Below are 13,866 nucleotides of genomic sequence, written 5' to 3' on the forward strand. Positions count from 1 at the left end.
ACACACACACACACACACACACACACACACACACACACACACACACACACACACACACACACACACACACACACACACACACACACACACACACACACACACACACACACACACACACACACACACACACACACACACACACACACACACACACACACGGGGAGAAAAAGAAGCATTCACGACATCTATAACATTTTTGGGGATAAAGTAACGAAAGTAAACTGTTCCAGCTGGTTCTTGTACCATGTGTGTCCGTATTCCACAGGAGGGCGCTCTTTACTGAGATTATAGGCCTCGATATTTTACTACAGCAACCACAATCCCCTTAGAGATCCTTCGATACCGCTATTACAGACTTTTAAAATTCCTAGCAATCATTGTAACCGTAATGGTCTTGATGACGGCCTGGACCTTTTCACGCGGGTTAGATCCTATTCTCTGACGGGAAACAAATCTGGAAGCAAGATGTTTACTTGCATCACATTTCCGCTGGCGAGGTCAGCTCTGGATCTGCAGACGAAAACATGTTGACAGAGCTACACGGCTGCCCCTAGACGGTTCCCTGATGATTCGGTTGTCCGGTGACTTGATAGTTAAGACGATTCCACTTCATGAGCATGCCATACATTGACCTCTGACCTCCTCACGGTTCTTTACCTCCTATCTTAACGGTGAAGTCCTCGGCCACCATGCAGTTCCTTGCTGCCAGGTCTCTGTGGACAAACTTGTTGGCGTTGAGGTAAGCCATGCCGTCAGCGATCTGCCCGGCCATCTGAAGCATCTTCTTCAGAGGAGGCAGAGACAGGCTGGTCCACTGTTGCTGCAGACAGACAGACAGACAGACGGGAGAGAGTAAGTTCTCTAAGGAAGGACAAGCTCCTGCAGCTGAGCCACAGCTCATCAGTCCCTTTAGAATATGTCGTGTGCACATTCCACATAATTACTAAATGTCATATTGTGTGCATGATTTAGCAGATTTAATCACGTGACCAGCTCACAGCAAAATATGTGCTGAAATACGTAGGTTTTTGAGGGTTCCTACTTTATTTTGTTGGGCATCATATTTTAGTATATATATATATATATATATATATACACATACATACATACATACATACATATATATATATATATACACATACATATATATATATATATACACATACATATATATATATATATACACATATATATATATATATACATATACACATATATATACATATATATATATATATATATATACATATATACATATATATATATATATATATATACATATATATATATATATATATATATACATATACACATATATATACATATATATATATATATACATATATACATATATATATATATATATATATACATATATATATATATATATATACATATATATATATATATATATACATATATATATATATATATATACATATATATATATATATATATATACATATATATACATATATATATATATACATATATATATATATATATATATACATATATATATATATATATATATATATATATATATATATATACATATATATATATATATATATATATATATATATATATATACATATATATATATATATATATATATATATATATATATATATATATATATATATATATATATATATACATACATATATATATATATATATATATATACATATATATATATATATACATACATACATATATATATTTAGTGTAAATTGCACCAACGGATCCTACTGGTTTCTCAAAAATCCCGCAGACAGATTTTGTATATATATATATGTATATATAATCTGTATATATATATATATATATATATATATATATATATATATATATATATATATATATATATATATATATATATATATATATATATATATATATATATATATATATATATATATATACATATATATATATATACATACATATATATATATATTTAGTGTAAATTGCACCAACGGATCCTACTGGTTTCTCAAAAATCGACATGTGCTCATCTAAAAAGCATCATACGACGAAGAAGACGGGTCGTTTTTATCTGAAAATAAATGCATTCATCGGGTCACGATCCGCTCACTGTTATACATATTGTTGCTGGATATTAACTTCAAGTCATCAGCAGTCCAATCAAGCCGATTCAGGCTACGTACACACTACTACATTTTTCGTTTTAAAAGGCATACATTTAGCTACGTTTATGCCGAACACTACTCTGGCGTTTTAAACGGTGACCTTTGAAAACGATGACTTAAGAGGCCCAGGTTCGTGTCTTGATTTGGTCTCATCAGCCACGACGTGTCCTCTGATTTGTCACGCACCTGTCACGGGATCCTTTCCCGGGAGAACACGAAAAACATCCGCCCTCGGACTGCCAGTTAATTTCAACATGGATAACGAGTTACAAGCGTTGCTGACCTTGTTCTCGCTAGCAGCTGCGTTTTATAAAGCTACTACTGCCTGCATGCGCAGCGGGCCAGCTATTATTCGAGCGTTTTGTGGCGTTATCACCCCCACACGGAGCGCCGGTTTTGGTAATATGATGTGGGTTTTCAGGCGTGGTAGATTGGGGCGGAGATTATTTGTGAAGCGGCGCTAAAGCGCTTGTCTAGACGTAGATTGTTTCCGTTTTAAAAATGCAGATTTTTGACAATGAAGGATAGAAGTGAGTCAGTACATCTTTAGGCCGGAGGGAGCGCAGGTAACTCTTCAGGTCCCCTCGCGTCATCAGCTCCATGATGACCAGGGTGGGCTGGCCCTGAGAAACCACTCCCAGGAGACGAACCTGCAACAAACACACAGCGGGTCACGAGAACTGAACGACGCCATCGTCGTCTTGTTGTGTACGAACATCCATTCTTGACTGCGTGCGTACCACGTGGTGACAGTTGAACTCCTTCATGACAGAGGCTTCATTGAGAAACTCTATCCTCTCCCTCATGCTGGCCGACTCGTTGACGGTCTTAATGGCGACGTGAGTCTCTGGTTCGTCCTTGACCACGCCCTTTGCCAGGCCCTCGTACACCATGCCGAAGGACCCCTGGCCGAGCTCGCGGCTCAGGGCGATCTTATCCCGTGCCACCTCCCACTCGTCTGGTACGTACACTGCACAGAGAAATCTGGCGTTAATAAAAGACGCGCCGCGGAACAATAAAAGTGCGCGCTGCATTTCAGGCATTCACCCCTCACTCACTTTCTGCAGCGCTGAAGTACTCGGGGTTGACCGAGGCGTACAGGACTCCATTTCCAAGCCGGTCACTGCTCCTGACCAGAAACGAAAACAGACCCGTTTACAGACGCACAAACACACTTGCACGCGCCTTCTCCCACGTGCTAACCTTTGGGATCTGCGTTACGTATAATCGTGCTACTTTCCAAAGAATATTGGCAAAACATTTCTGAAATGCCCACTGGGGTTGGAGCAATTCAAAACATTGATTTAAGATTTAGGAAAAGGGGAAAAAAAGCAGAGAAAGCTATTATAGCATGGCGGTTGTTCTTCTATCACAACATTGTCTCCCAGCATTGAATCGCATAGATATACATGATATATTCATCCTCATAAGTAAACATTTTAACACAAACACTTCCTAAACACTACCTAACGGAGGTCACATTCTGGCTATATATATGCCACTTAGACTATAATTGTTCTTAGCTTGTGTGTTGGTTTGAGTGGTTTGTGATTGAATATGGATCCTTGTGTGACCACATCAACCATTAGCAACTGGTTGAAACATTGATTGTCAGGGAGATGAAAAGTAAAGCGGTTTCCTTGATTTCTCTGAAGGTAAACTGTTGATTCGTCTATGTTTCTCATTTAATGTCATGATCATATATTCTGTTGCATTGCTGTTATGAAACAATCGCTGTGCTCTACGCATATGACCACAGTAGACAGGAACACACACACACACCTTTTCTTGCTGAAGACCACCATCACTGTGACCAAAAGGCAAAAGAAGAGGATGGCGAAGAGGGGAACAAAGATCACGACGTAGAACGAGTTTTCATATCCTGTTGGGTTGAAACACTTTGATTACTACAACGGTTGCAGTCATCACGTCTGAGCTGCTTTTAAAAACAGATATGACTGAAGCGATGTAGTGACATGACAGTGTGTGTGTCTTACGTTCAGCCACGTAGAGATCCGCACCGCTTGTCCACGAGCCGTTGCCAGCCAGGGAGGTGGCTCTCACTCTGACCGAGTAGTTTCCTGGGCCGAGGTTGGACAGCCGAACGCCCCGCTGGCCCTGATACATCTGACCAGAGACACATTCGTGCTTCTCGGTCTGACACACACACACACACACACACACACACACACACACACACACACACACACACACACACACACACACACACACACACACACACACACACACACACACACACACACACACACACACACACACACACACACCAATGCTTACTGTGGACTGAATTTTACAAACTCAAAATCCAAAGATACATGATTAACACTTCAGGTTGTGTTTTCTGAGAGCAGGTACTATTTCTACATTATATCTTGTTTTGATCTACTTTGCACTACTAATGTTGCAACCACTAACTAGTGGAACGCTTGACACTATAATGTACTTAGTAATACTTTATAGTGTGTGTGGCCTTTATATTACAAAAAACAGGAGAAATGTTTTTGTTTATCAAGGGTTTAAACTTAGATTCTTACAACCTAGAAACGAGGGGGCAACCGACTAGTTTAGTCTATGAAGCAAAGTAAGGTATGCTATGCACAAAGGGGTTATTGACGTGGACAGCGCTAATAAATAAACTCTAAAGATTTCTGGAAAAACATCAGACTTTCAAATCCATTTTCTGGATCCCAAGTTTTTCGTTAAGAACAGCGTGTCCCCAGATGTTGTCTTACCTCAGCAGCCAGTTTGAACTTGATCTCATACATGAGGATGAGTCCGTTGGGGTGAGGAGGCTCGAGCCAGCGCAGAAACACCCAGTCCTCGTGGCCCTCCCAGGTCACTTGGCCGGGTATGTCGTCAGCCTTTTCTGGAGAGCCGCAGGGGAGAATAGGTTATCATTTCCTCAGGCGCTAGTAAATCCTAACATTCGGTCTGCTACCCTTTAGTGTTTCCGAGGAAAATCACATGCCCGGAGACACTACATTGCCGGTTGCAACATCGTTACAACCGCCTCTAACCTGCGCTCTAACCTGCGCTCTAACCTGCGGGCTTGGTCCTGGAGAAGACGAACTCCGCGGCACTGCAGCTTTGGACCTGCCGGTTGCAGGCGTGGATGTCGATGCGGTACACCGTGAACGGCTGCAGGCCGGAGATCTGCAGCTCGCGCTCCGACACCGCCTGCTCCACAAACTCGAACTCCCTGTCGGCCGGCTCCAAGTCCGCCGCGGCGCTGCCGTTGCCGGCAGCTTGGAGAGGCGGGACGGTGCTGCTGTTGGCGTGCAGCCGGCTGCGGCGGGGGTGAGTGGAGTTAGCGACGCCGAAGAGATCTCGCCGGCGACGATCCGGTGGCCTGAAGGCGAGAGGAAGAGCGGAGATCTAAGACGAAACATCTACATTCTACAAAACTAGAAGTTGCAAGGAGTTCTCCCCCGCAACTGCTAAGAGGGACAGCTGAAAGAAAATGGCAACGGTCAAATAAAAATATAACAAAGAGAGTTCCAGTTCTCCATGTGTGCCAGGTTTCGTTTCATCTGGAGCAATTTCATCTTTAACTACATTTCTCGTTTTAGGGCAAATGGGCAACGTTTTCCTTCTCTAACTGTTTCAGACCACATGCAGGAACGTCTCTGGTCTGTAACGGTCACATGAGCACAGTCCAGTTTACGAGGTGACATGCGTGTTGGTTCACACACTGGCCGGGTGTGAGGTCAGCTAGAAATTAAAATGCAGGAAATATGTGAAACCTTCCCATCTGTTGTCTATCTTTAAAAGAAAATACATCCAGACCTTTTTTTTCTGTCTGTAAGACATACTGAGAACTAATTAACATCAACTGGGCCGAGCTCTGTGTGTGTGTGTGTGTAGAGACAAAGAGAGATAATGTGATGCAGATGTCTGAAGCGAAAGGCAGCTGAATCAGACAGAAAATAATTTAAAAAAGAGCTGATCAGTTTTTTTGTTATTTTATACTACTACTGAGCATAACTCTACAATTGGACAAATGAAGACCTGGGAGATTACACCCACACCGGTGCACCACAATGACACGATGACAATGAGCCGCTCACCTCGGTGTGAATATGGAGTTGTGCAAGAAGTTCTCAAAGACCTTCCTGTAGGAGGCGTCGGCAGCTTCGGCCTCCAGGTCCTCCACTGACTTGGGGCAGGGGCAGCAGGGGCCTTTGTCCGGCCCGTCGGGGTCTGGCTTAGTGGGCTTGGTGTCCTCTTCCTGGTCTCCCACGCCTATGGCGGCGATCCTAATGGGGATCTTCAGCTCTGGAGGAGGAGGAGGAGGCAGAAGATGTGTTTTGACAGGAAGTTCTCCCTAATCTAACAACTAGCGATAAAAGTTGAGAGTTTGTTGTAGTTTTGTACCCTTAGAGCAGTAATTGTGCTGATACAGCTCTCGGTCTTCGGCTTGTTGCTGCCACCTCACCAGGTAGTAAGTTTGGTTCCCGTTGGGCGAGATGGGCGGAGACCAACGCACCACCAGCTGCGTAGTGGAGTTTGAGTACGCTCGCACGTCCTGAGGCATGGAGGGCGCTGAAAGAGAGACGTGAACCTGAATCACTCCTGGTCCCGGAGCTCGGGACGGCAACGCCTGTTTTTTTCCTTCACTTTTTCTCCTCGGTCTGCCACTGCAGATGCGATTCACACTGCTACGCCTTCACAGTGCAGCTGGATTGATTTAAATCAATCTGCCGTTTCACATAATCATATTTTGTAAATCATATTTTCCCTCCCATCTCTTTGAGTTGCAGCTGTGTTTACTAACACAGCCTTCCTCTCTATTCTCCTCACACACTATGTCTGGATCACATACAGAAATGCGAGCCCACTGTAATCATGGACCGCTCTCGCATGTATCTGACAAACAAGCAGCAATGTGGACAGAAATATTTAGCCGTCTGACTTGTGACCCACATGTTAGTCACTTATTGTGCAAGGTGACAACGCGTCGCTTGGAGACACTCTCCCTTCATTGCTGGCAATTATAGGCTTTGTGAAATATCAGTCTCGCTCTTTCAGCACCTCTCTGTCATTTGCAAACACTTAATATCTACTGTGACGATGCAGCCTGCGACCTCTGGCCATGAACTGAACAGTCGGCTGCTTGTAACCGTGACCTACGGCGTTAAATTTACCTGAAGGGCTGGTGCGGATGTAGACCACCTTGCTCTTGGCACTCGGCAAATGTTTGTCCTCCACCATGAGAGTGATGGCCTTGACGAACACGGCGTACTGCGTCCAGGGCTTCAGGCTGGACAGCAGAACTCCGGGGTCCGAGTCCTTGTCTGGCCTCAGCTCCACATCCACCATGTTCCAGCTGTTGAAGCCGCAGCCGTCCTGCCCCTCGAACTCTGTGATGTTCTGAAATGGCCTGGAGGGAATGTGGTTCAGATCGATCGATTATTAACTTTTTGGGCTATGTCAATTTGCATACATCAGTGACGTAAACAAATCCTAAACAGCATTAGAAATAGAGTGTTTTCCGGGTTAGGGCAAACATTTTTACAGAGCTCTTTTAATTACTTCTCATTGAGCCCTCTCCTTCGGCAATGGTTTAAAGCAACGCTTCCGTCACGAAAAGCAACCAAATCAAAGATTGAAATTGTGATATTTCATCAAAATCACTTTATTGTACATTTCTTAAAATGTCCCCCCGAAGAAAAATGCACTGAAACTGCTCGAGGTTCATAAGGTTCATGGCATCCGATAAGCTCAACTCCTAATATTCGCATGGAAATGCACATTAATGTGCATTGTTACCAGATTGTTTTGCAAATTTCTTTGACATTTGCAGTCAAGTTGGATGGAAACTTGGCTATTAATTAATAACGTTTATTTGTCGTTCAGTGTATTTAAAGTCCTGTTAATTAACCTGATGGTGAGGGTCTGACTGGCCCCCGTCTTGCCTTTAATAAGCAGGGAAATCAAGAGCCAGCTCCCATCATTGCTACAATAGAATTAAAGGAAAGGAACCAGCAACGGTTCTCCCAAAACTTACGCCTCCTTGTAGTAGACGATAAAGCTGATGAGGTCTCTGTAGTCGGGGGGGGCGGTAGCGTTGCCAGGTCAGTTTGATCCTTGTACTGCTGGTGCTGTTGGACTTGAACGTCAGGATCGTGCTTTCACCTAAGCAGACGGGAATGAGGGAGTGAACTTCAATATGTTTCAGTCAGTATGTGCACCAATCGGTCTAGTTGACAGAGCAGACAATGGTGCAGAGCAGCATCAGGCTCACAGAGTCCTGTACATAAAGAGTCCTGTACATAAAGAGTCCTGTACATAAAGCGGTACATGCAGTTTTTTCAGACCGAAGCTCAAGTGACCCTTACAGCTGGCTCTGTCGCCGTTGTTTCGGAAATCGTTCTCGTCGAAGCGGCCCTGGATGCCCGTCTTCTCCCACATCTTGCGGATCTCGGACATGCAGAGCTTTGGGTTGGCCCTGAAGAACAGCTTTCCCGCCTTGATGGTGAGGTTTTGCTTCTTCCAGTCCCAAAGATACTGGAGCTGCTGGTTGTCCACTGCCACGAAGGCGTACATGCTGGAGGGGCGGAGGAAAGAGAGGATGAATGAATGACAGCCGATCAACGCGCTTCTCCAGTCTACATCTATTCTATAATGTTTCTGAGGTGGTTTATTGTGCGAATATTGTGATTAGTGCCAAGCTGAAGGCCAACTTTCTATGCTAATTGTACAAAAAGGCAGCAATGGAGTGCTCGGCTCTTCTCAGTAGATCTCCAAATTTTCAGCTGGTGGTTTAATAACCCAGTTAGACAGTAGGGGGACACAGTAAGATAAAAATGACCCGGGAAATCCGATTAACCAGGGACTGCTTTTTCATGCTGGAGAGGAGAGGAGGTGCCGTTTTTACGAGTCGCTGGGTACTCAGACATTCAGGAATGACTGTAACGTGGGCCTTGGGACAGCGAGATTCCTGTGAAGTGGAGGATAAACAGACAGAGGAGGGAGTGAAGGCCTCTCCATGACCCTGAGAGAACCTTTCCTTGGCCTGTTTTGAAGCCATGCTGCTGCATTCAAGGACTTGTATAAAAAAAAAAAAAAGAAAAAAAAAGAAAAAGAGACTGATGTTGTTATTTCAGTGATGATATTACAGTTATAAACCCAAAACAAGTAAGTCTGTCCGACATAAAACACTCTCCAGTCTGCACCCTCACAGTCAAAACATTTTTTCCTTGTCTGTCCACCTTGATGACCTCGACTAGCCACATTAAAACACGAATGCTGCGCATGACTCGGATTGCTTACTACCCGAACCATAGAAATAGAATAGGAGTAGCAGGAGACACATCCGTCTCACCTGATAGCTGTTGGGGCTAAAACTGTTTTTTTTTTGGTGTTTATGTGCTTGCAGTTAAATGTGTGTGTGTGTGTGTGTGTGTTCGTCCCTACTCGTCCAGAAGGTTTTCTCCATCGATGTGTCGGAGGCTGCGGAGGAAGGCCAGCGAGCTCAGAGTGTGGGAGTGTCGGATCCGCACTTTACCGGTCACCCTCTGGATCAAACCTGTGAAACTCTCCAGCTCTGCCACCATGTTGTCTACACACACACAAAGACAGACACACTACTGTTATTACCTATTCTACCGATACATACCTATTACTTATTTCTTCTGAAATTGTAAATCTTGCGTTTATACTTTGTACTATAATATAGTATATCTTTAATTTGTAGACTGCTGAAGGTTTGACAACTTTGTTTTACTAGAAATCACCTTAATAAATATCTGAATTTGCCTTTTTTTTTTTTCTATCTCAATTCTTTCACTTGCATTCATCTTCCTCCCCACTATCCCTCCCCCCCTTCCTTTTCAGCCTTCTTCCTCATCCTCCTTAAGATTTTTCAGGCAACATCTGGAAATTATACACTTCCCGGAACTTGTTAAAAGCCTCGGTCTAGACGAACCACGTCATCGCTTCTGCTTTGTAGACCCGTTCACGTTATCAGCGAAACACAACACTGCTTTGGTCAGTAGTGTTTTGGAAACAGAAATCCAGAGGTGTCACCTGTCAATATGTCAACACGCCAGCAGCGAAACTGCAGCTAGCAGAGAAACTGCAGCTAGCAGAGAAACTGCAGCTAGCAGAGGTCACGTGGAAACGTTTCTCAGCGTTAACCGTGGCGCTGCTGCTGCTGCTGCACAGCGCGGTACTTACGGCCTCGGCGGATGTTGATGTGCAGGTTGCCTTTGATAACAGTGCAGCCCTTGAGAGACTGAGCGGCATCCACGGAGTCGATGACCTTCCCCTCGCACACTTTATCGCACAGACCATCGCAGGCTTTACAGGACATACTGGAGACAGACGGGGAGAGATAGAGAGGGGACAGGAGACGCTGTCGTTTTACTGACGTACATTCGTTCTCAAAACTCTTGTAACTCTCCCCTGACCTTTATTTTGTTTTGTTTTTCACTCCCGACTCTAAAAGATTTTACGTAAATGTGTGACCACACCAGCCAAATGATGTCTAGGAGAGAGTTTTAACGAGAAAACCTTTATTATTTCACCAAACAACGACAGGTTTATAAAGCGGCCATGGATGGATGGATGGTTGCTACCACAGTAACTACCCTTTAATGTAGCTGTTGTATTATATTCAGAATTTGCCCTGAGGACATTTTTAGAATGGAAACTAATAGCAGGGAGTTGGTGCCGGTGTCAGGCCAACAATTACCTCCACCCAATGGCTCCATCTCAGCCATGAGGGTGGGGGGGGGGGGGGGGGGAGAGAGAGATTGTGGCTCACCTGTTGGGTGCGGTCTGCATGTACCCGTGTGGGCACTCAGACATGCACTCTCCGCCGTGGATGACGAAGCTGTTGAAGTCGGGGAGGTGGACTTTGGAGCAGAGCTCTTTGTTGATGCACCGCCAGCCCTCGAACCTGTAGGTGTCGAGAGGGCAGTCGGCCACGCAGCGCCCCTCGTGGTAGTAGTGCGCGCAGGCCGCGCACGCCGTGTCGCTGTGGGGGAGCGAGCAGCTGCCCAGACACTGAGGGTGGCAGCACTCGCCGTCCGCCGTGCACGCTTGCCGTGCACAATTCTCCGGGCACTCTGATGGGGATAAGGAGACAAGGGAAGTATTACACCTATGCAGATGAGTAAAAATGTTGACACATTTGGACATCTGTCCAATACCATATCATATTACTCACAACAGATATGATTCAGTCTGATTCAGATATTTGTATTTACATATTACGAGCTACGCCGTGCAAATTTAGCAAAGCATTCTGACAGCTGAAAAGAATAGTTCGACGTTCTGGGACATTATTCTTCTTCTCTTTTCGCCGGGATTAGATGAGACACCCTCTCATCCACAAAATGCGGCAAATCAACATTTTGCGGTACGACCGTAAATGTCAAATGTCAAGCATCAGGATACAGTTCTAGTGCGGTACCAAAGTACAATGTGGTGTTCTTTGGGAATGGTGGGTTACCACACAAAGACATTTGAACTGGATCGGGACCGGTTGCACATCAGCCAACACAGTAAAGGGGTATTTCCCTACTTTAGCAAGTGTCAGAGTGTGACGAACAAACCAGTCAGCCTGAATTCGCCCTCTAGCTCTATTGGCTACAGTCCCGAACAAATGACTTGCATTTAGTGGAGTGTCTAACAACTTGCAAATGCGTGCGCATCGTCTCTCTGAACCCAGCTTACCACGTAAGGCGTGCTTCACCTTCAACTAACAACTTTGTATGTAAGTTTCTTATGTCTAAAAAAAGATGTAAATACAGCTGGCAGAATCCAGAGTCCTCTGACAGGTTGTGTATTAGAGACTGCTGTTTGCTGGGCGGCCTGGTGTTCAGCCCGATAGCGTGCATCCCAGATCCACAGTGACAAAAGCCTCTCCGCTCCGGGTTTTCCAACAAGCACTGCTACAAATAACTCATCCAGTTGCTGTGGTGTGTTCCTCTAAATAAGAAGATATTGTAAAAAAAAAAAAAAAAAAAAAACTGATGATGGGGAAAACTGATTGAGACACTCCAGAAGGAAAAACGCTGGACCGGTCTGCTTAGAGTAACGACGGGAGACTTTTAACACGGCTTTACTGACGGTGGCTCATCGGTTCAACGTGACACAGAAAACTGAAACGGCACCTAGACTGTGAGCTACAGAAACAGGAATTGCTGTGAAAACACTTTGAATCACTGCTTGAAATGCTTTGTGCATGTGTCCTGTAAGGCATAAACAAAAAAGGAGAGCGGTATCGGAACCAGCAACAACTAGATGACCCCCCCCCCCCCCCCCCAAAAAAAAAACCTGTAATTATGATTATGTCATCCACTTAGGTTAGCCAGGGCTGTGTTTAAACAAAGTGAACAAAGTTGTTTATAGCACGTTGCAACATGTCGCCTCCGGCGTCTCCGTCAAACAAATTGACGGCTCCAGGCCGGAGGAGATGCGTTCCGCTGCTCCTCGTGTTTATGTTTCACTGATGCATCCATTACTCCAGAACGAGTGTTTGAGTCAGGGAATCTGCAACTTGGACTTGCTTTACTACCGTGTGCTCAAAATAAGTAAACTGATGCTGAGAGAGCTGCTCAGGCTCTTTGGGAGGGGGGGGGGGGGGGGGAGTGGGGGGGCTCCAAAAAACAGATGTCAAATTGGAATAGGAAGTCATTCCCGAGGCCTTAAACACAACGGAGAGGTTCCAATCTGCTTGATCTCTTCCCCCTCCTACTTGGAGCTTATGGCTAAAAGGAAGTGTGTTACTGTTTATAGGAAAAATGTCTGCCGTGAAAAGCCCGGCAGTCAGGGTTAGGGCTTTAGTCGCATGATTTATGATAACCTGCAGACTGACAAGACTGAAGATAACATCTTATAAGACGAGTCAATATTTACGTTTCGATTCACCGACTGACTCATTGCAGCTCCAATAAATAATGATTAACTTTGTTTGTGTCGCATTTCAGGACACATTTATGAGCTGTGAAATGACCACCATCTCTTTAGAACAATGCCCGCTTACACCTTTGTGTTGAAATTAAAATCAATTTATTCTATGTATTTAGAAGCCACCAGGACAGACAAATAGAGGAAAAAGTAGCCATTTCAAGCTACATTATAATGTTTCATCATCAGTACAGACTGAATTACTGGGTTTGTGCATGCTGCGCAGTCCACACTGCTCTGACCAAATATATGATATTGATAACAACCAAATACAGACCAAATTGATCTGTCAAACCAATACAAGCACACCTGCTCAGGACATCCCTTGATGCGATGCCAACTGATGTGCTGCCAGTGAGTGACGGCTGAATTCGGGGCGTCGGAGAAATCTACCACCTCTGTCATCTCGTGCCCACGAGATGACCTTCTAGCCCGCCTCCTGACTCACACACAAGCCAATCGGGAAGCCTCAGACCGCTTGGTCCCACCAACCATTCGGCGGGCTGTTTGCACGCAGCAGGAGGGAACCAGCGCTGCCACTTCTCTGGCACACAATGTTGTTTCCCTGCTCCGAGCCCCAGGGGGGGGGGCTGTGTTTGAAAGGTGTAATTTTGCAACGTGGTAATGTACAGCCTCTGGCCAGCAGACGGAGGAAGCTGAGGGAGAGAGGAAGCCGATAATCTGCAACGGAAGTCTGCGGCCTCCTGAACACAACTCACTGGCTAACCAGCACGGGGTGACATGAACACACAGCGTACATCAGCATTCCACT

General features: G+C 44.8%; 1 protein-coding gene across 1 annotated transcript in view; it reads right to left on the bottom strand.

Moving 5' to 3' along the window:
• The window catches only part of igf1rb (insulin-like growth factor 1b receptor), a 41,973-nt gene that overhangs the window by 6,017 nt on the left and 22,090 nt on the right, over positions 1–13,866 (bottom strand). The window contains 17 exon segments of the mRNA XM_076077815.1: positions 658–820; positions 2,699–2,806; positions 2,897–3,126; positions 3,215–3,285; positions 3,939–4,038; positions 4,154–4,313; positions 4,910–5,043; positions 5,219–5,526; positions 6,245–6,452; positions 6,552–6,719; positions 7,322–7,557; positions 8,185–8,234; positions 8,236–8,312; positions 8,516–8,724; positions 9,594–9,738; positions 10,356–10,492; positions 10,945–11,248. Coding sequence (XP_075933930.1) covers positions 658–820; positions 2,699–2,806; positions 2,897–3,126; positions 3,215–3,285; positions 3,939–4,038; positions 4,154–4,313; positions 4,910–5,043; positions 5,219–5,526; positions 6,245–6,452; positions 6,552–6,719; positions 7,322–7,557; positions 8,185–8,234; positions 8,236–8,312; positions 8,516–8,724; positions 9,594–9,738; positions 10,356–10,492; positions 10,945–11,248 — 2,808 coding nt within the window.

This window comes from Anarhichas minor, unplaced genomic scaffold, assembly GCF_050575085.1.
Source record: "Anarhichas minor isolate MPS153535 unplaced genomic scaffold, ASM5057508v1 ptg000062l, whole genome shotgun sequence".
Taxonomy (NCBI): Eukaryota; Metazoa; Chordata; class Actinopteri; order Perciformes; family Anarhichadidae; genus Anarhichas; species Anarhichas minor.